The 21,675-nt window shown below is 37.0% G+C and overlaps 1 protein-coding gene across 3 annotated transcripts in view; it reads right to left on the bottom strand.

Moving 5' to 3' along the window:
• The window catches only part of LOC127660117 (myotubularin-related protein 13-like), a 179,503-nt gene that overhangs the window by 150,721 nt on the left and 7,107 nt on the right, over nucleotides 1-21,675 (bottom strand). For all 3 annotated transcript variants that reach the window (XM_052150205.1, XM_052150222.1, XM_052150213.1), the window contains exon 2: nucleotides 7,167-7,252. In XM_052150205.1, the coding sequence (XP_052006165.1) occupies nucleotides 7,167-7,252 (86 nt within the window). The remainder of the gene's footprint in view (nucleotides 1-7,166; nucleotides 7,253-21,675) is intronic.

The raw sequence follows: 21,675 nt of genomic DNA, 5'->3' as shown, positions 1-21,675 counted from the left end.
TATTTAAAACATTGATAGCTCATCATATAACATCATTATATAAACAATTTCATGATATAATATTAATTAATATAATATAGAATGTTTGTATTTTTACAAAGTTAGATTTTGATTATAATAATGATGACAAACACATTTTTTAAATATAAATATACACTTTCACACTTTTTTCAGGACAGGATTTGTTCAGTTCTATTGTATTTGTTTGTGATCTTTTCTAATATTGAAATGTATATGAACAACTCATATTATTTAAACTTTGAGGATTTATATTGTGTATTAAAATTAACTTTTTGAGCATTTTGCTAAAATAGCTTTTCAGAAAAGAAACTATTTTCTGTAATATTTTGTCATTTAATTTTCATTATCAAATAGAATTGTGAGATATCCATATCGTCCTATCCCAAGCAAAAACTCTGTATTTAAACTTTCAATTTATTTATGGCTTCACCACTGGGTGAACTTGCATCAAACCTATGACAACAATGAACAGTTTTCCACTACTGGCTATTAGAAATGTCTGGCAAATATGTCTTCAACCAATTACTAGTAACCAGATCTATGGCAAACTTTTGGCAAAAATCGATGTACTGAATAACTGCTCTATCGCAAACATTTAGCAAATCTTTTCATTTTGATTGGTTGCTAATTTGGCACACAGAGAGTCTTGTAAAGATACTGTAAAATATTTTTACAACTGAAAAACATTAGACAAAATGTTTTTTCTTTGAGACTTTGAACCACAACACTGTTGTTAAAAAGTCTTGTGTGTCTTGTGAACTGTGTTTTGATTGCCAAGGGTAAAAAGGAGATATATATATATAAAATATACCTTTTTAAACACTGCAAATTATGGTATAAAAATGACACGCATGCACGCACGCACACACACACACAATTCTTGGTCAACTAAAACAACAAACCTAAATAAAGGGACAAAACTACAGCAACTACAATAAGCGTCACTATATCATCTACTGTTTATTCCAGCTGAATCAGTATAAGGTCAGACATGGGAAGTTCTATGGGATGCACTAAAATGTTCGAGCATAAATTCAACTCTTGTTTGTCAGCTGCTTGTTAAAAGCAGCATCCCACGTGGAGTACCAGGACATTCAATCTTCTGTGAAATTTTTAAGTCAAGCAATAAATCCACGTGACCTACAGGAATCAATCCAACTGACCAATACAAAACATTATCCTTAGAAAATGCAATTGGCTTGCTAAAAAATAAACCTTTTACGGACATTAGATAACAGGCTGTCTGTTTGTTTGAAATTACACAGAAATCTGGTTAAATCAGTATCAAATAAAACTAAATACCAAATCGTTGAAATTATGTTCTATATGAATGCATTTCCGTAATATAAAAATCTTTGTTTTCAAGATGTTATACATTTTCAAGTCTAACATGACATAAATTCTGAATCAGCACACAGTGATGAACTTGGTATATTAAAGTAATATTTTAATTAAAATATTACAAGTCTCCCGAAACACTGTCTCATCATTAATTTCAGCTGTTTTTCCCTTTCTGTGCATATCAGTACAATAACAGGTGCACGCTCTTCTTCATGTTGTTTTATACGTGTTATCATGAATAAACTCTCCTGTTGCTATGAGCTTGAGTTTGTGCATTCATTTCGGGAAACGTAGTTTCACTCAGGAACGATGATCATTTGGCTGATACATCATAATTTGGACACTTCCTGGTTGTCAAATATAGTAGAACATATCCATAGCTAAAGTGATAAACTACACCTGTGGTTGCTCTGCTAGGACACCTGGGAGAACATCAGGGAAAATTACTGTAAAAATTACTTAAGAAATGATGTTGAAATTATGTATAATACCTTTTATGATAGCTAATTTTTCAAGAGGGAATCAGAGAACATCTGTATCTTAACTGCCCGAGACCAATAACTAGTCCAGCCTAATGTCATTGTTGTTTATGGATGTATGGATCTAGTTCGACCAACTTTAAATCGGATGATTAATGTCGCCTCCATTGGTTTCAATTAGTTGTCAGCATCAACAAAGGAGTAATGATGGCATTAACAAGAAGAGAGCTGAACCTTAAGTGTGAGGTAGAGTCAAAAATGGCATGCAATGCAAATAGCTGGCGAACATCCTACAAGATTAAAAATACCTTTGAACAAGAGCTGTAAACACGATGGGGTGTTTTTCAGCTCCTTTTATACAAGGGACATTCCTCATCTGTAGCCATTTAGTTTGCTGGGGGTTGTTGTAACAAAGAAAAAACATTTCTTTTCTGCATCAGAAAACAAAGCGAAAAAGAAATCTAGAAATCTGCAAATAATAAAAATTTGCATTCCAGGACAATAGTAAATTGCCTGGCTGGTATGTTAAAACAATAGCATATTTTCATTAAAACTACAAAGCTAGAATTGGAGCAATTTCATTACAACCCCAAAATATCCTGGTGAATGATGGGACACCCCCAGCATTGTGGCTTTATGAGTTTGTTATTGTCATTATTTAACAATTCGTCCACAAAAAACGAATGACACCCACAACTAAAACAATTGAATCCTCCATGCAATTTGACCAAAAAAGCTGAATTTTCTGAAACACGAGGAAAACTGGTAACTCCCAATAAAATATTTAGGCCATTGAAGTCAAAAATGACCATTTACAAAGACAGATGCTTGGCGACAACCATAAATAGGCATCATAAGAGGACATGATATAAAAGTATACATGAGCATTGAAAGAACATAATATAAAACCTTCAAGATCAATCAACCAGAAATTGCACAAGGTTGGGTCACAGCAATAAAACACCATAGAGATGGCAAGAGCAAACAGACACAATAGGGAAGAAGGCATCAGTAAAGCATGTCCACATACTGATATGTTTGAGTAAACTATTACAGGGGCCCACCACATGTTGCTGAATGCTTCTGAGATGAAGCTGTGTAGATGAACTCAAGCCATGTTTCCTGAGGACCAGCAGAACATGCATGAATCTTCTGGTTTGGTTCTACAGCCCATTGGGAATACTGGCACACCCAATGACTAACAAGCAATGACATACACTCAGCTCAGGTCTATTTTTAAATGAAAATTCGCCCACACAATGCATTGCAATGTCCCTGCAGCGTTCCAAGATATGGGAATGTGTTTGATAAATGTTGTTCTAAAGCACTAGCACAAAAACAAGACTTGAGATAAAAACATCTTAATAATGAATCAAAAATGCACAAAAAGCAAATTACATTGCCATGTGAATAATAATAGAATGAAATGCATTAACCATATGTAAATGTTTACTGTATATACATCGAGCAGCCACAACATTAAAACCACCTAACTAATATTGTGTTGGTCCCCCTTGTGCCTCCAAAACAGCACCAACCCGCATCTCAGAAAAGCATTATGAGATGATATTCTTCTCACCACAATTGTACAGTGCGGTGACCTGAGTTACAGTAGACTTTGTCAGTTCGAACCCATTCTCTGTTGACCGACCACACACACACACACACACACACACACATGATTTATAAGCTGTTTTCCTCATGGGGACCGACAAAATGTCCCCACAAGGTCAAAAATTTCGGGTTTTACTATCCTTATGGGGACATTTGGTCCCCACAAAGTGATACATACACGCTCACACACACACACACACACACACACACAGTTGTGTTTCCATGTTTTATGGGGACTTTCCATAGACATAATGGTTTTTATACTGTACAAACTTTATATTCTATCCCCTAAACCTAACACAACCCCTAAACCTAACCCTCACAGAAAACTTTCTGCATTTTTACATTTTCAAAAAACATAATTTAGTATGATTTATAAGCTGTTTTCCTCATGGGGACCGACAAAATGTCCCCACAAGGTCAAAAATTTCGGGTTTTACTATCCTTATGGGGACATTTGGTCCCCACAAAGTGATAAATACACGCTCACACACACACACACACACACACACACACACACGCGCACACACACGCACACACACACACACGCACACGCACACGCACACGCACACACACACGCACACACACACGCACACACACACGCACACACACACGCACACACACACACACACACACACGCACACACACACGCACACGCACACACGCACACACACGCACACACACACGCACACACGCACACTCTCTCTCTATTTATATATAATGTACTTTTAGAATTAGAAACATAAATTAGTATGTATGAGAATTCATGATATCCAAAACAACATCCAAGTCCAAGACTGACCCAGATTGTGTAACCCGTTGGCTGACCAGAGCCTCAAACACCTGCTGGATAACCTGATGTATATTACACCAGTCATGTTTGGTCATACAATATCTTCCCAACTGTTTGCCATTCTGGCTAGACACCCAAAAGTGCAGATGAGGGAGGTTTAAAAATCCAAGAGCAAACAGAATCCCTCAACCCATCCAAGAATCCATTATCTAGTGGAATAGCTGGCCTTTTCTGAGGGAAATGCCTGAAAGTGAACAATGAAGATGCACCTTTAGCTTAAAGGAATATTCCAGGTTCAATACAAGTTAAGCAGAATCAACAGCATTTGTTGCATAATGTTGATTACCACAAAAATTCATTTAAATTAATCCCTGGTTTTCTTAAAAAAAAAAAAAGAGCCTGGATTACAGCGGGGCTAATCTGTGAACTTCAAGATACTCTGTGTTAGCTGCAAGATGAGAATTTAAAAATGCACGTTAAGATGGTTTTAGTATCATAAAATAACTTGATAACCTTTTCTTTATAAAGTTAGGTTTAGGGTTTTCAACTTCGTTACCATGACGACATAACACCGTAAACCCTCAAACGACCATAAAAGATATATATATATATATATATATATATATATATACACTGTTGTAGTCAGAAGTTTACATAAACCTCAGCCAAATACATTTAAACTCCGTTTTTACAATTCCTGACAAAATCGCTCAGGTCTTTACTCCTGCCCATTTCTCCTGCATTCAACATGTTGACTACTGAGAACTGATTGTATGTTTACCATCTAATCTACCCAGAACTTGACCCGTGGCCTTGTTATTAGATGATCGACATTATTCGTTTCACCTGTGTGTGGTCATAATGTTTTGGCTCATTGGTGTACATAAACAGTATATACACACCGATGAGTCAAAACATTATGACAACCTGCCTAAAATGCTGTTGGTCCTACGCGTGCCTTCAAAACGGCGCCAACCTGCCGAGGCTTCACATCACAGCCTGCTGCATCAATTTGGCATGTGCCACCTACCTAAACACCATACCGGTGTGTGGCAGCGGGGGCATGGTCAAGCGCCTGTCCGGGAGAGAAAAGCGGTAAGGGCGCTCACACCTGAGCTAAATTATGTCTAACACCTGTCTCTAATTGCAGTAGCGTGAGGAGAGCGGATAAAAAGCCAGCAGCCACAGAGCATGGGGAGAGAGCCTGACACAAAGCAAAGAATAGTTGTGTGTGATACAAGCAAATTAACTGTAATAATAAAGCTTACCCCTTAAGCTGACATCTGTTTCCGTCCCTTCCTTGGTCCGCTTCACACGGTGTATTTCAGGTTACTTTATAATTAAAAGTCCCTAGTTATGCACGGAATCTAAATTTTCCTGGTTACTATTGGAATTTTGATTGCACAATAAACTGCTTTTGGGACTTTATTTATTTTGTAGCCTCAATGTCTGTGCACATCATAGCAAGGAATGACAAGAAATCTTTGATCATTCAATAAATCGATTTAAAAACTATCGACCCTTTCCACCACATTAGTTATCAGCAAAATCCACAATCAGACGACCTCTAAATGTGACCACATCTTAACGTGGATTTTGTTTTTAAGAAGGTGGTAGAAATTATTTCAACACCACAAATGCTATTGATTGAGCTTAACTTGTATTAAACCCAGAATGTTCCTTTAAAAACTATAAACATCATTCTAATTTTGAAAGTAACTAAAACTGAAAGCAACTTTAACCTAAGCTTTAGCCTACTTACTACTTGCTGTCATGTATTAATGTCACTTGTCAGATTATATCACCCCATTGCGATAAAGTCCATGGTAGACTGTGCAAAATCAAATGTCTTTTCAGATACCTTATATACACATACAAAAAACACCATATGTCACCTGAGAAGGATATACCATGGCATATAACTTAATCGTTGTGATAATTCATAGGCTGCAAAAAAGCATCATATGGCAAATCTGAAAGCAAAGTTAGGACAGCAAGAAAAAGTTCAATTAGATCTCATGCAGTGGTGTGTGCAGACCACCATCACTATCTTATCATTTTAAGCCAAGGTCAAACATAATGCAGTCTTGATAAACAAATAAACAAACTAAATAACCAGACAGCAACTCAATAGCCTGAGCATGACTCTACTTTTGAACTCAAGGACCAGGACAACTCTAAAGCTACTGTCACTTTGAGATTTACAGCATGCTCTTCTCAAGCTCAGATAAGCAAATATTTGGTCCCGAGTTAAGATCATTTGAGTCTGCTGTTAATTGGACCATATTGTGTGGAGCTTTGTGTAAGACTGAAACACAGAGAGGGAGGGGGATCAATTCTGTTCAAGATTTAAGGAAAGCAAAGACACTCAAAGTGGGCAACAGAGATAGTATGCTGGACAGTTATGGAGAAAAACTAGCTTGGAATTCTTCAATTACAGTAAATGGAGGAAACTAGGATAAACCTTTAAGTAAACAATCAATGACAATAGGAAATGCTGATAAAGAACCCCAAAAGATTTCGATGTGGCATCGGACAGTTATATTTCACTGAATTTAACTTTCAGGAAAAAGGTCATTTAAGGTATAACGCAATACAAATTCTTTAACAGCGTCACATTATTGTGTTCCTGTAGCTTAAATATCAACAAAATGTGTTTCTGTATCTCAACTGGTAGAACATGGCGCTAGGAACAGAAAGGATTAATTTCCTAGGGAACACACAACATGTACAAGTGTATTCATGTAAGTGTATTCATGTAAGTGTACTCATGTAAGTGTATTTATTTAACTTAATTTTATTTAATAATGATTATATACAGTAAGACAGGTGGGCAAAGCTAACTTACATCAAAAACTAAGGAATGATCTGAAGGGTACACAACTGAGAAATTCAAATCAAGCACAATGCACACTTACCATTTCCACACCCTGGGGAAATGCCGTGCCATCCCAGTCCTTTTTGGGGAAGCGCTGAATGATCCTGCCACATCCTTCACCCGTTTCTAAAAAATATGGATTAGAAGAAAAGACATTGGATTTTTACTGAGCTGGGTCATTTAAGCAATGCTTGAGTTTTAAAATAAATTTGGTTAAATTTTTAACTAAGTAACTTCAATATTATACTTTAAAATCGAGAAGAGCATTACTGTGGGGGATATCAGGAAAACGCTGACCAAAAAATGTATTGTAATGCATGAACACAATTTCAGATTTCCTAGCTGGCACAATCACTCCTCATGCATTATAGGGCTGGGCACTACACTGCGACACTGTGCATGTGTCGAACGCGTCCATTCGCACTCATCCATGTTAGGTATACTTTTAAAGCTGTTCGTACACAACTGTGCACAAGATGGGACATGCAAATTGAAGTACACCTGGGCCCAGGGTTGGGAGGGTTACTTTTGAAATGTATTCCACTACAGATTACAGATTACATGCTGTAAAATGCCATTTGTAACGTATTCCGTTAGATTACTCAAGGTCAGTAACGTATTCTAAATACTTTGGATTACTTCTTCAGCACTGGCAGATTTTTTTTACTTCTTTTGACTATAAAAACTCTGCTAGTACAGTAAGACAAAATACACATGTTAAAAATACATTCTCTGAAAAACCTAAATATCTGATGCAGTGTTGTTTCTAAAAACAAGATCAATAAAATTTATTGTGTTTTAAGGATTTTTTGATATTTTTATAGAAAAACGATACAAAGATTACTATCAAGAATACAATTTTTGCCCTAATATCAAAAGGTCTTACTAGAAAAAAAATAATTATGAACCAACGTGAATTTTCTTGATAAAAAAATATGATCGTGCGTGGAAACGTGCATGTAAAATGGCTAGAAATAATATTTTAACTTAACGTATAGCTGACAATTTACACAAGGATTATTTATATTTCTTGTGCTCAAAACTTACTTCAAATTTACTTCTCTGTCTGCTCGTATGAATGTAACACATCGTAAGAAAGTGTTTCACCGCTATTCAAATGCACTTTGGATCGCATCATTTATATGTATAAACGTTTTCCATCTAAAAGGACTAAATATTAAATGAAACAAATGACAATAACATGTAAAGTAATCTCTTCAGTAATCAAAATACTTTTTGAATGTAACTGTATTCTAATTACAAATTATTTAAATTGTAACTGTAGTGGAATACAGTTACTTTTTATTTTGTATTTGAAATATGTTGAATACCATTACATGTATTCCATTGTTCCCCAATCCTGCCTGAGCCTTAAGAGGATTTCGTCAATTTCACTGACAAAGGCGGACAGCCAAAACTAAATGAATTAAGCACATTTTAGTGGAATAGTTATTAAAAGGTCAAAGCGCCCCAGGCATTTGGTTTAAAAAGTATATTGAAGGGTTCATACCTCAATACAGATGTTAAGACATTATCAACTATTCAGAAAAATGGGTTGTGGGCAAGATATTTTTTATGTGCTCATCTGGGGAATAGCCTACATCATTTATGATGGTGTTTTCGATAATATTTGGGAAAAGGAACTGGAAACTGAAGCAAATACAAGGTCAGGTCAGGGTTCGATGGAGTTGTTGGCAACATCACTAACAATTCAAATGGACAAAACAAACCAATTAATAGTCATTTTGTGGACGAAAATATTGCTGGGGTGTCAGGTTTTTGGACTATATGACTGATCAAATGATAGAAGATCTTTATAAAGATACTGCTTTTTAAAAGTGTCTATTACATTTTATATGAGACAGGTCTCGATTGACATATGATAAAACACATTTTAGACAGTTTTGGACAATGCTAGGCAAGTTGTGTGAATTCTACTATTAGCAAAATTTTATTATGATCTCAAATGGCACAGAGATCTAGAATTAGTCACAGCCAATAAGTAAAATACACGTTTGGGCAACAAAAAGGGTTTTTTGGTTAACAAGTAATTGCTGAAAACTGACAGCTAACACAAAGCAGATTACCAGACGGAGAAAATTGGCTGGAAGAGTCACACTGGCTTTGCCTTTCTCCAGTATAATTTATAAAGAAAAGGAAGGCTTTCACAATACTAATTCAAAAGAATGAAGTCTTCAGAAAATAAACTACAGAGGAAAGAACCTGAGAGAGAGCAAAACAACTATTTCTCTGGGAATTGCTCCCAAAACTATTACTCCCAAAGCAGTAACTGTTCCTGTAGTATGAATGAATGTATATTCATATAACTCTTTTCTGACACTACACTCAAAGCGCTATACAAAACAGGGGACTACCAACGTGCAGCATCCACCTGGATGTTGCGACGGTAGCAATAGTGTATAGTGCCTGTACGCTCACCACACACCAGATGTTGGTGGAGAGGAGAGTGTACAGTTACATAGCCAGTTCAGGGACGTGGGTTAATAGGTGGCCATGATTGATAAGGGCCAATGGGGGGAGAATTGGCCAGGACACCGGGGCAAGTGTACCGAACATAACTTTCAATAACACAAATGACAATTAGCTGATTAAACTACATTTTTACATTTGCCACCACAATACTCTGGTGTTGCTATGCGGGGATGGTTGATGGATGCCAGAGTTAGGGCAGTGTGTCAGCATGCATATAGATAAAATCAAAGCTTTAAAGTCAAAACATGGGCTTCAGGCACACCAAACAGAGCACAACGAAGCAAATCCTATTTGGTCCTTGCAGGAAGATACAGACGTACATGCACATGTATGACAACAAAAACAGCATCCTCTTGATTTGTGCTGTCAATGTTGACTAGGGCTGCCCCCGACCAAAGATTTTCCTAGTCGACTAGTAGGCGTTACTTGAAGACATTAGTCGACTAGTCGCAGGATTATGACATTTATTTACTTATCTATATATCTACATATATCTATATATCTACATATATCTATATATCTACATATATCTATATATCTATCCTGTATATATCTATCCTGTATATATATATCCTGTATATATATATCCTGTATATATATATACTGTATATAGATAGATAGATAGATAGATAGATAGATAGATAGATAGATAGATAGATAGATAGATAGATAGATAGATAGATAGATAGATAGATAGATAGATAGATAGATAGATAGATAGATAGATAGATAGATAGATAGATAGATAGATAGATAGATAGATACATACACTCACCTAAAGGATTATTAGGAACACCATACTAATACTGTGTTTGACCCCCTTTCGCCTTCAGAACTGCCTTAATTCTATGTGGCATTGATTCAACAAGGTGCTGAAAGCATTCTTTAGAAATGTTGGCCCATATTGATAGGATAGCATCTTGCAGTTGATAGAGATTTGTGGAATGCACATCCAGGGCACGAAGCTCCCGTTCCACCACATCCCAAAGATGATCTATTGGGTTGAGATCTGGTGACTGTGGGGGCCATTTTAGTACAGTGAACTCATTGTCATGTTCAAGAAACCAATTTGAAATGATTCGAGCTTTGTGACATGGTGCATTATCCTGCTGGAAGTAGCCATCAGAGGATGGGTACATGGTGGCCATAAAGGGATGGACATGGTCAGAAACAATGCTCAGGTAGGCCGTGGCATTTACACGATGCCCAATTGGCACTAAAGGGCCTAAAGTGTGCCAAGAAAACATCCCCCACACCATTACACCACCACCACCAGCCTGCACAGTGGTAACAAGGCATGATGGATCCATGTTCTCATTCTGTTTACGCCAAATTCTGACTCTACCATCTGAATGTCTCAACAGAAATCAAGACTCATCAGACCAGGCAACATTTTTCCAGTCTTCAACTGTCCAATTTTGGTGAGCTCTTGCAAATTGTAGCCTCTTTTTCCTATTTGCAGTGGAGATGAGTGGTACCCGGTGGGGTCTTCTGCTGTTGTAGCCCATCCGCCTCAAGGTTGTGCGTGTTGTGGCTTCACAAATGCTTTGCTGCATATCTCGGTTGTAACAAGTGGTTATTTCAGGCAAAGTTGCTCTTCTATCAGCTTGAATCAGTCGGCCCATTCTCCTCTGACCTCTAGCATCAACAAGGCATTTTCGCCCACAGGACTGCCGCATACTGGATGTTTTTCCCTTTTCACACCATTCTTTGTAAACCCTAGAAATGGTTGTGCGTGAAAATCCCAGTAACTGAGCAGATTGTGAAATACTCAGACCGGCCCATCTGGCACCAACAACCATGCCACGCTCAAAATTGCTTAAATCACCTTTCTTTCCCATTCTGACATTCAGTTTGGAGTTCAGGAGATTGTCTTGACCAGGACCACACCCCTAAATGCATTGAAGCAACTGCCATGTGATTGGTTGATTAGATAATTGCTTTAATGAGAAATTGAACAGGTGTTCCTAATAATCCTTTAGGTGAGTGTATATATTATGGGGGCATCAGAAAATGGTTTGAGTTAAGCTGAGAATGAATGTTATAAGAAACATTGCTAATACTGTTCAACATTTCAGAGAAATACTAAACCATAATAATGAGCCTTAAAAATATACATTTCACAAGCGCATACATGAAGCAAGATGCAGCGACACCGGAAAAAGCTATAATAATTCTGAATGTGTCGGAAAATCAAGCAATGAGACTGTCTGAACATTTTATTCGTTTACAGAGAGAAATTGAACATTGAACAAACATTATGGTTGTGCCGATGATGATCTCGGGGATCGACGATGGTCAAAGTGATCGCCAATATCTGATGCCTCTGACGATGTCAAGAGGATATTTGGCTCGTTCTCCCATTAATGTATACATTTTGTATTTTAATTAGGCTATTATTATTATCAAATTAATATTACAAATAATTTGACTGTAAACTCACAGACATGCTCTTGAAGAAACACACTTTATTATATTATTAAAAACCATGAAAAGCCGTCTATGCGCATGTATGTCAAGCTGTTTGTATGGAGGCCACGTGCATGTAAAAGGTTCTCACTCTTTCTTTGTTTCTGTCTTCTGAATTTATTTTTTTTTTTTTGCAAGAACAGTATCATCTATGAGTGCTACAAATAACCACAGACATCTCAGCTCAGGAGGTGCTTTGAGTTCAGTTCACTTTATTTCCACAGAGCAGTTTAATGTGACCACAATTCTGCAGCCTATACATCTGTGATTAAAACATAAAATAAAACACGTTCACCTCAAACCATGATTTATATTTCAGTGATTATCATCATTATAATTATAATTTTTACCTTTATAATTGTTTTTATGTCTTCATTTGTGTTTTTTCCAAGTAATTTTCCACCTGTATGTTTTGACGGATACTTGCCTGACGGTAAATGAAAATGTGTGTGTGTATATATATCCTTGTTTATCCAATAAGCCGTGATACTATTTCTGAAGTGAACTTTTTGAATTTGTTTTGAACCAGCAACGGCAGATTCTGATTTGTCGCATAAGAAAGTAGTTCCATGCACAAATGCCTTTTTATGACTGTACTCGGTTTTTCCTATTTTTTTTTTTAAATGTTCTTGTTCATTGAACTGTTGTATATATGCAATATCACACTTGCAATCATGCTATATGGCCCTACATCAGCACTGCTTTGATTACCTACGGCCAAATCACAGCAGTGTTGATGTAGGTACATATCGCCCTCTTGCTCGTGTGATATTGCTCTCACACACACACACACACACACACACACACACACACACACACACACACACACACACACACACACACACACACACACACACACACACACACACACACACACACACACACACAAATCAGCGGAAAAATTGTACGGGGAACCCTTATCGGAACTGAAAGTCATGAAGAACGTACAATTCTGTTATTTTGAAGGGATGAATGGAACCAGTTCTGAACAAGAACCAGTTCTCAGTTGAATTGCTCTGATGGCAAGAATATTCCATAATAAGGTCCGGGGACATAACTGTGTTATTTTTAGGGCTGTCAATTTTACGCGTTAATTTATTGTGATGAATTATATTACAAATACAGGTTAAAATTAACCATGCACCCTGACGTGTGTCAATTCCGTAATAAAAGTACAGATTTTCCTATCATACAAGCCGTAAGTGGGCGGAGAGATCTTCCAATGTTCATTTCGTACATGAGATGGTTGTAGAGGCGATGTCAGCAAGCTAAACCTCTGACTTTTTCAAGCTTGAAGTACATCTGGTTTTAGGAGCAACGTGAATAGGTGGCAGCACACTTCCACAAACCTCACAAGCAGCGCAGCCCCAGAATGAGAACCGCTCACGGTGGAAGCACAACAGAATACAGGAATCTTGAGATGGGATTTTCAACGTTTCCTTTACTTTTAACTTGACACAGCATCCTAAAAATATGGCGTTTATGACGCTGAATACCAGTGAGACGCCTCAAAAGCTTCCGTCTGATGCATGCATATGTTCATAGAGTGACAATTAAAAAAAGCGCAGATGGAATGCAAGAACGCAACGCGTATTGTGAGAACTGGACACACTGACGAACTCAATGCAAAACAGATTGCAGAGATTGCAAACTGTAGGCTTGTTCAAAGATGAGAATAAAACAATATATTGAGTTCTGAACCCACTTTTTTATTGTCTAATCAATGCTTCATTCATCTGCCACAATAATGCAATTTACTTTTAAACAAAATTTCACTATTACATATATAAAAATGTTAATTATTATGCAATATTTAAATGAATTATCTTTATTTGGGGGTCTTTCTCATCAAATTATTCGATTAATAAATCTGCATGTCATGTAATTAATTCGATTAAAAAATGTGATCAATTGACAGCCCTAGTGACTTTTTTCCTGCATTATTTATATATAATTAAGCGCACTGAATTAGCGAGTTAAATCTATATCCCGGTGTCAAAAACAATTGTTATTCATTTTCATGATTTTCCACTCTCTCTATCAACCTTTAAAATTAAACAGGACATTTTTCTGCCGTTGTTTGCATAGATGTCTCTAAGACATAAATGGTTGTGCTAACGGACATGTCCGCTAATGATCTCCCTCTCCCGCACGATACTATGCAGTCGGCCTTTAAACCTCAGAGGCTTGATTAGCCTAATACGGGACCGGGTGTGTATGATCACGACCCGGCCCCGCCCTCTGCCCTCCGCCCTGTCACAATGGTCTTTTAAGACTGGGGAGAACATTTTGAGTTTTAAAAGTTACAGTATGTTTTCTTAAATATCAAATAAGGATTTTATTTTTTTAGACTTGATTTCAGAGAGTGTATTTTGAATACAAGTGTATTGTGCCTGTTACCTATACAGTTTTTTATTACTTGTTTTAAGCAAAAACATCATTACATTTTATATTTTATTTATTATTTTCTAACAGCCATTTTTTCCAATACATTTACAGTCTCAGTGTAGCAGAAATCTGTTTCTCAGCCAATGAGCACTTAAGCTATACTCACATTCCAGAACTTTAATATCTGATTGGTTTGTATTTCCCACACCGTTCATCATTGCAAGATACAAAGCACGAAATAAGACAAGACGTGTCCTGACTCTGAACCTCACATTTTAAGCATCCACTTAAAAAAACATCTTGTGAGAAACACTGTCAAATGGTATTATCCACTTCATTTCTTAAACTTGTTTAAAGAACATTTCTAACAACTGAAGTCTTAAGCAATCATCAATGACACAAACATCAAACTCAGTTATCTAAATTAAGCAATCCCCTTACATTCTAATACTTTTGGTCCTGACTCCTGACCTTTCCATATCTGCACTCAGACCTGAAAACACATCCTACATTAGAGAACAGCAAATCCAAAACTTGTCATGAGGTGATTGTGATACTACCATGCGTTGGTAGTATCACTAATGTCTAATCTTTTAATATTTATAACTTAACAACAGCACACCTCCAGAACAAGCCATTCATGAGATATCATTCCAATCCGTGACACAAACGATGCATGAAGAGTTATTAGCAAAAGATTAATATTTAGGGTTAGTGGTTCGTTGAAATTCCCTCAATATCTTAAATGCCAGAACGCAGGAAAAAAGCCCAGATTTCTCATTCTTTCTCTTCACTGTTAAATTTCATCCATCTTTCTGGCCAGACATTGTGACATAAATCAGCAAGTTTTGCGATCTCAAGAGTAGGGAGTACGTATCTTTTTGCGTCAGCACCTTGTCAACACCTCACCTGAACTGGCTCAGTCTTCACCCAGGTGTGCTGATGAAGATGTGTTCACTTCTAGACCCTTCAATCCACATCTCATTTTAGGCGAGCTTTGGAAAAATTATCTGTTTGATGTCTGTTACCTCAGCTTGAGCTATGCACAATATCAGTTATGTAAAGCAAATATTTAAATTCATAAAATAATTGTGTTTTTCCAGATATCCCAGAGTCATCGCACAACTGGCCTTCACGTTGAGTTCTAAACAAATTTGATATGAAAATGAATATGCTATAATTTGCATGGAAAGGTGTATGTAAGATTGGCAAATTTGTGATGGCAAGACATCCCAATTCCAGGAAGCTCGCCAGCTCAGCTGTGGAACTGAAACAAATAATTGGTGGGAGAGACGTGTAGCTCAAAAGGTTTTCTTAAGGGTTGGACATGCCAGCAATGAATACAACACCTACAAAAATGACACAAGTATAATTTATTTTGGTCTGAAGTCGATTACGACACCAAACACTACAAACAGAGGAGCAATGGATTTCCAAAGTTCAACGTCAAAGATCCTCAAGCTCTGAAACGTTAAATAAGTTTAACAATTTCAGTTAGCTGGGCTAGAGTTCATCTAATCCAAACCAATCCACATATTTCCATATTACAGCATAGCTGACAGATCTGACAACCCTACAAGGTACATGTTTTCAGGAAACGGGATGCGATCAGCCCAAGTTCATCAACAGTTCATCAGTGTAATCTTTCAAAAGCTTCAACGATGAACAAAGAAGGACGTTAAAAGCATTGCGCATAAATCATAACGTAGGCAAATCATTTGACACATTCAATCAATGTTGTTTTTCTAGTTTGAAAGAACACTGAAACCTGAATTCATGCTATCTTAATGGCAAATCCAAATTATCTTATCTAGTTCGAGGTCAAAATATCAATCTTATTCTATTGCAAAATAGTCTAGCCAAAGAGACCAAAACAAAGTCAAACTTTCGTAAAATTATTCCAATCAATTCCACCACTTCATCTTTCCATGAAGAAAAGAAGCCCTGAGATTAACATCCTCAGACCTGAGACAAACATTTATTCAGTTTGCCAGTTCATCTTTTCAAGGTCATGTGGCAGCAAAACATTTCCTCTCCATACATCACTCAGAAGTATTCGTGTCTTTGTCTCAAATGAACACATTAATTTAAAAGGAAATCAAAGCAGGAAGCAGATATCAATAAATTGGCATACAAAAGGACTGTTCCCAATAGAAACTGCTTTGGATAAACAGCTTCTTGTAATGATAAATATTCAGCCATTAGAACATTCTCTTATGAAGGAATAGAAATCTTGTGTTTATTATTCTGAAGCGGGACAGTTTTATTCTCTGCTCAGTACAAACAAGAGAACAGTATGAGCATCCAGGAAAACGTGCTTCAAAATAATTTGTGCAAATCTATTTAGCCATGAGCTGACATAACCTATTATGAACATAAACATAACTTAACCTGGAAGTTATTATACTACTTTGTCTTTTATTCATTAAAAAGGAATATTCCAGGTTCAATACAAGTTTGGATACAAACAAAATACAAAAAAAACATATTTGGCATAATGTTGATTACCACAAAACATTATTTCGGCTCGTCTCTCCATTTCTTTAAAAAAAGCAAAAGTTACAGTGAGGCACTTACAATGGAAGTCAATGGGGCCAACTTTTGTAGGGTTTAAAAGGCAGAAATGTGAAGCTTTTAATTTTATAAAAGCACTTACATTAACTCTTCTCTTAAAACTCATCTATTAGTTGAGCTTTAAAGTTGTTTAAATCATCTTTTTTACAGTCGTTTTAGGGTACGTTGAACCTACACTCAGGAAGGAGACGCATTCTGTCTCCTAGAGATGAGCGTAATTTAGTGCAAAAAGTGCAACTCAATCCCAGAACAACAGCAAAGGACCTTGTGAAGATGCTGGAGGAAACAGGTAGACAAGTATCTATATCCACAGTAAAATGAGTCCTATATCGACATAACCTGAATGGCTGCTCAGCAAGGAAGAAGCCACTGCTCCAAAACAGCCATAAAAGCCAGACTACAGTTTGCAAGTGCACATGGGGACAAAGATCTTACTTTTTGGAGAGATTTAAAAATTAAAAATGTAACTGTTTGTCCATAATGAACGTCGCTCTGTTTGGAGGAAAAAGGGTGAGGTTTGCAAGCTGAAGAACACCCAACCGTAAATTGTGGGGGTGGCAGAATCATGTTGTAGGGGTGCTTTGCTGCAAGAGGGACTGGTGCACTTCACAAAATAGATGGCATCATGGGGAAGGAAAATTATGTGGATATACTGAAGCAACAGCTCAAGAAATCAGCCAGGAATTTCAAGCTTCGTCGCAAATGGGTCTTCCAAATGGAAAATGACTCCAAGCATACCTCAAAAGTTGTGGCAAAATGGCTTAAGGACAACAAAGTCAAGGTATTGGAGTGGCCATCACAAAACCCTGACCTCAATCCGATGAAAATGTATGGGTAGAACTGAAAAAGCGTGTACGAGCAAGGAGGCCTACAAACCTGACTCACCAGTTCTGTCTGGAGGAATGGGCAAAAATTCCAGCAACTTATTGTGAGAAGTTTGTGAAAGGCTACCCAAAATATTTCACCCAAGTTAAACAATTTAAAGGCAATGCTATAAAATACTAACAAAGTGTATGTAAACTTCTGACCCACTGGGAATCTGATGAAAGAAATAAAATCTGAAATAAATTATTCTCTCTACAATTATTCTAATATTTCAAACTTTTTAAATAAAGTATTGATCTTAACTGACCTAGGACAGGGATGTTGGCTTTTTTTTAAGAAAAGGAGGGAAAAATTGAAATAAATTATTGTGGTAATCAATATTATGCCACAAATGCTGTTGACTGAGCATAACTTGTATTGAACCCGGAATATTCCGTAAAAGGCAAAGTAAAACTGGGCTATTTATAGAATATTCACAACTATTTTCTGGCAATGTAAAATTCAACAACATCCCAAATATCACAATGATTGTATCACTATTTTCATGATCCTTCCTTGTCTCAAGACTCGAAAATATCAGCGTGTTAGGGCTGCACGATAATGGTTAAAATGATAAACATGATTATTTTGCTTAAAATATTTAGCACAATATTATGAATCATGATTATTCTGTCATTTGTCAAAAAATTATTATATAACAGGGCTGGAGGGATTTGGGGCAGGGGGCAATCACTGTAGCCACTGCTTAGCGGTAAGACGGATGCTTTAAGGGGGCGGGGCAGTTCAGACCAAATGCGTACCTGCCCTTAAAAAACATAGACAAAGCGCAATGAATAAACAGTATACAGGTGTCTCGAGACACGTGTTTAAAGTATAAGTTCTTTTAAACTTGACATGGCATCTAAAACACACAGCTCTTCTCCGCAAGACACTGAAAAAAACAGCAAGATGTGGCGCAATGGTCAAAAACTTCCAATTAACACTGTTAGCTTTCTGTTGACATAGAAAAACATTTGACAATCAGATTCTGATTCATAAGTTCTCGATTGTATTCCAATTCATTTGGGTATATTTCAGTTAAATTATCAATTTTCCTTACTTATGAAAGAAATTCTCTGCCAGTCAATGAGGTTCATCATACAGGAGAACTTCTAAGTTGGTACATTATTAAAATATATATTTAACACATTTTATTTTATCGTTAGTTTTTCATCATTCTGGTCACATTTTAGCTTCTTTAAAAACATACTAATTCCATGCATTTCATTAATGGCCTAAATATGACTTAAAATATTGCATATATATCTTTTGTTACATGTTTACTGTTTACATGCCTAATTTGTACTATTTACAAGTATTTACATTGCAAGCGCAAAAACAGTACTGTCTCTTTAAGAATAGCACTTTATAGAAGTGTTTTGTTTGAGTGCATTAACGAGAGAGGAGTTGAATGGTTTCTTTTCAGCATCCATGCAATGTATTTTGTTGTTGTTGACCAACAACGGACTGTAAAGAACAAAAAAGATATCAAAAGAGGCGTTATTCATTGACAAGTGGATTGCGTGCATCTCGTCTTTGGACACACATTACACGGAATGTGTCAAACTAAACTTTTACTCTCAACACGCCATGAAAGAATCTCGGTCCAGAACTCACAGGATTTACACACATTGTAGAGGGTTGTGCATAGAGTAAAAGATCAATCTCAGGATTTTATGAAGCATTATTGGGATCATTCAAATGAAGACTGCAATTAATCTGAAAATTGGGGCATTTATATTTTTGCCTGGCCCTAGTGCCAAACATGTGACAGAGAAGCTGTAGGCTCATTTTTGGTCCAACTCACGCCTCATAGAACCGTCTCCGACTAAGAAACACTGGTCTCAGAGTTTGCACTTATTTAGATCAATTTGAAATATTGTCAAAAGTCTAAAAAAATTTAGTGACTTTCGAGATAATTCAACTGTGCTGATTTTTTTAATCTATGTATAGCCCAGCCCTAGGCAAAGGCATATTTGTGCACCCTAAAAAGATTTTCACTCCGGTATTTGCTTAGTTAAAGCAGTTGAAATCTGTAGCTTTATTGTATGATGTATCATAATGAAACATATGCTTCAACACCCAAACATTTTGAAAACTTCTTCACTGTAAAACCAAAGATATGTCAGAATCTAGCTTAATAATGTAAAATCACATTCTTGCCGAAAATTTTGAAATGCAGCATACATCTTGAAAACTGATTTTTGGACACTACAGCCTGAGTGAATGAGCCAAGAAAACATAGCTCATCCAGTAACACCGAGAGCTAAATTGTTTCAGGACTTCAATACATGGACAAACTCATTAGAAGTTGGAGGAGTCCCCAACATCAGGCGGTCCAAGGGGCTTCAAGTCAAAATGTTATTATTGCATGCCTCCATTCCCAAGAGTTCACTGCTGTCAAGTAAAGAAAAGGGAGATCACACAAACATCTGCATATGGAAACACTTGAAACCACACTCTTTTGCTCAATATATATTTAGTGTTCCACACCAGGTTTTACTTACATTATGTAATTCATATTTCAGCACATAGGTCTAGTCAATACATGATCTTGTGTAGCAAAAAAAAGGCAAGGCCCTTTATTTAAATTCAGTGGATTATTATGTGGCCAAGGAAATAAAGTTAACTGGCTTCACTTTGCAAATGACTACTTTTTGTGCATTATACATAAGCAGTCAATAAAAGGAAAAAATACAACAGTGCTTTTTACGTTTTGTTCCCGTCAAACAGTTAAACGTAATTTTTTTTTATAGATGTTTAAATACTTTCTCCTATCCCAGTTTAATATGCAGAGACATTATTGTTAATTGTAAGTAGGTTGAATTCCACAAAAAGTGTAAACACTATGGCTCTATGCCACCCATCCATCTTCAACCGCTTATCCGAAGTCGGGTCGCGGGGGCAGCTGTTCCAGCAGGGGGCCCCAAACTTCCCTATCCCGAGTCACATTAACCAGCTCTGACTGGGGGACCCCGAGGCGTTCCCAGGCCAGTGTGGAGATGTAATCTCTCCACCTAGTCCTGGGTCTTCACCGAGGCCTCCTCCCAGCTGGACGTGCCTGAAACACCTCCCTAGGGAGGCGGCCAGGGGGCATCCTTACCAGATGCCCAAACCACCTCAACTGACTCCTATCAAAATATTGCTCGGTTTCTCTATTTACATTTACATTTATGCATTTGGCAGACGCTTTTATCCAAAGCGACTTAACAGTGCAATTATTACAGGGACAATCCCCCCGGAACAACCTGGAGTTAAGTGCCTTGCTCAAGGACACAATGGTGGTGGCCATGGGGTTTGAACCAACGACCTTCTGATTAACAGCCCTGTGCTTTAGCCACTACGCCAAATCTAAAAATCTCTAATTGTTGAGCATCCTCACCAGCATGCCACAGAAACATTGTCCTACCAAAATCATGAGTTTGAGGCGGAACTGCGTGATTTCTGACCAATGGAATACAGGAGTTTTCAGGAATATTCGCAACACAGCTGTTCAGCTGTGACATCAATTTGTAGGCAAACCCTGAAGGCAAATACACCATGAACTCCCCCAGGAATTTCCCATGGGTTTTTTAAATGTATGACTATATAAAATAAGGTCTGTGGTGCAACTACCACAAGCATGTGAGTGTACATGCCTAGCAACTTATTAGCAGCAACATACTTTTTTTTTTTTAACACGGCAACTTAAAATTCAAGTTTGGGGTACGACTGTGTGTAATTTATGGTGTAAAACAAAACGGTCAAGTTTTATTTTATTC

Source organism: Xyrauchen texanus, chromosome 2 (genome assembly GCF_025860055.1).
Source record: "Xyrauchen texanus isolate HMW12.3.18 chromosome 2, RBS_HiC_50CHRs, whole genome shotgun sequence".
NCBI lineage: Eukaryota > Metazoa > Chordata > Actinopteri > Cypriniformes > Catostomidae > Xyrauchen > Xyrauchen texanus.
Note: the sequence above shows the minus strand (reverse complement) of the source record. Positions and strands in the feature narration are given on the sequence as shown.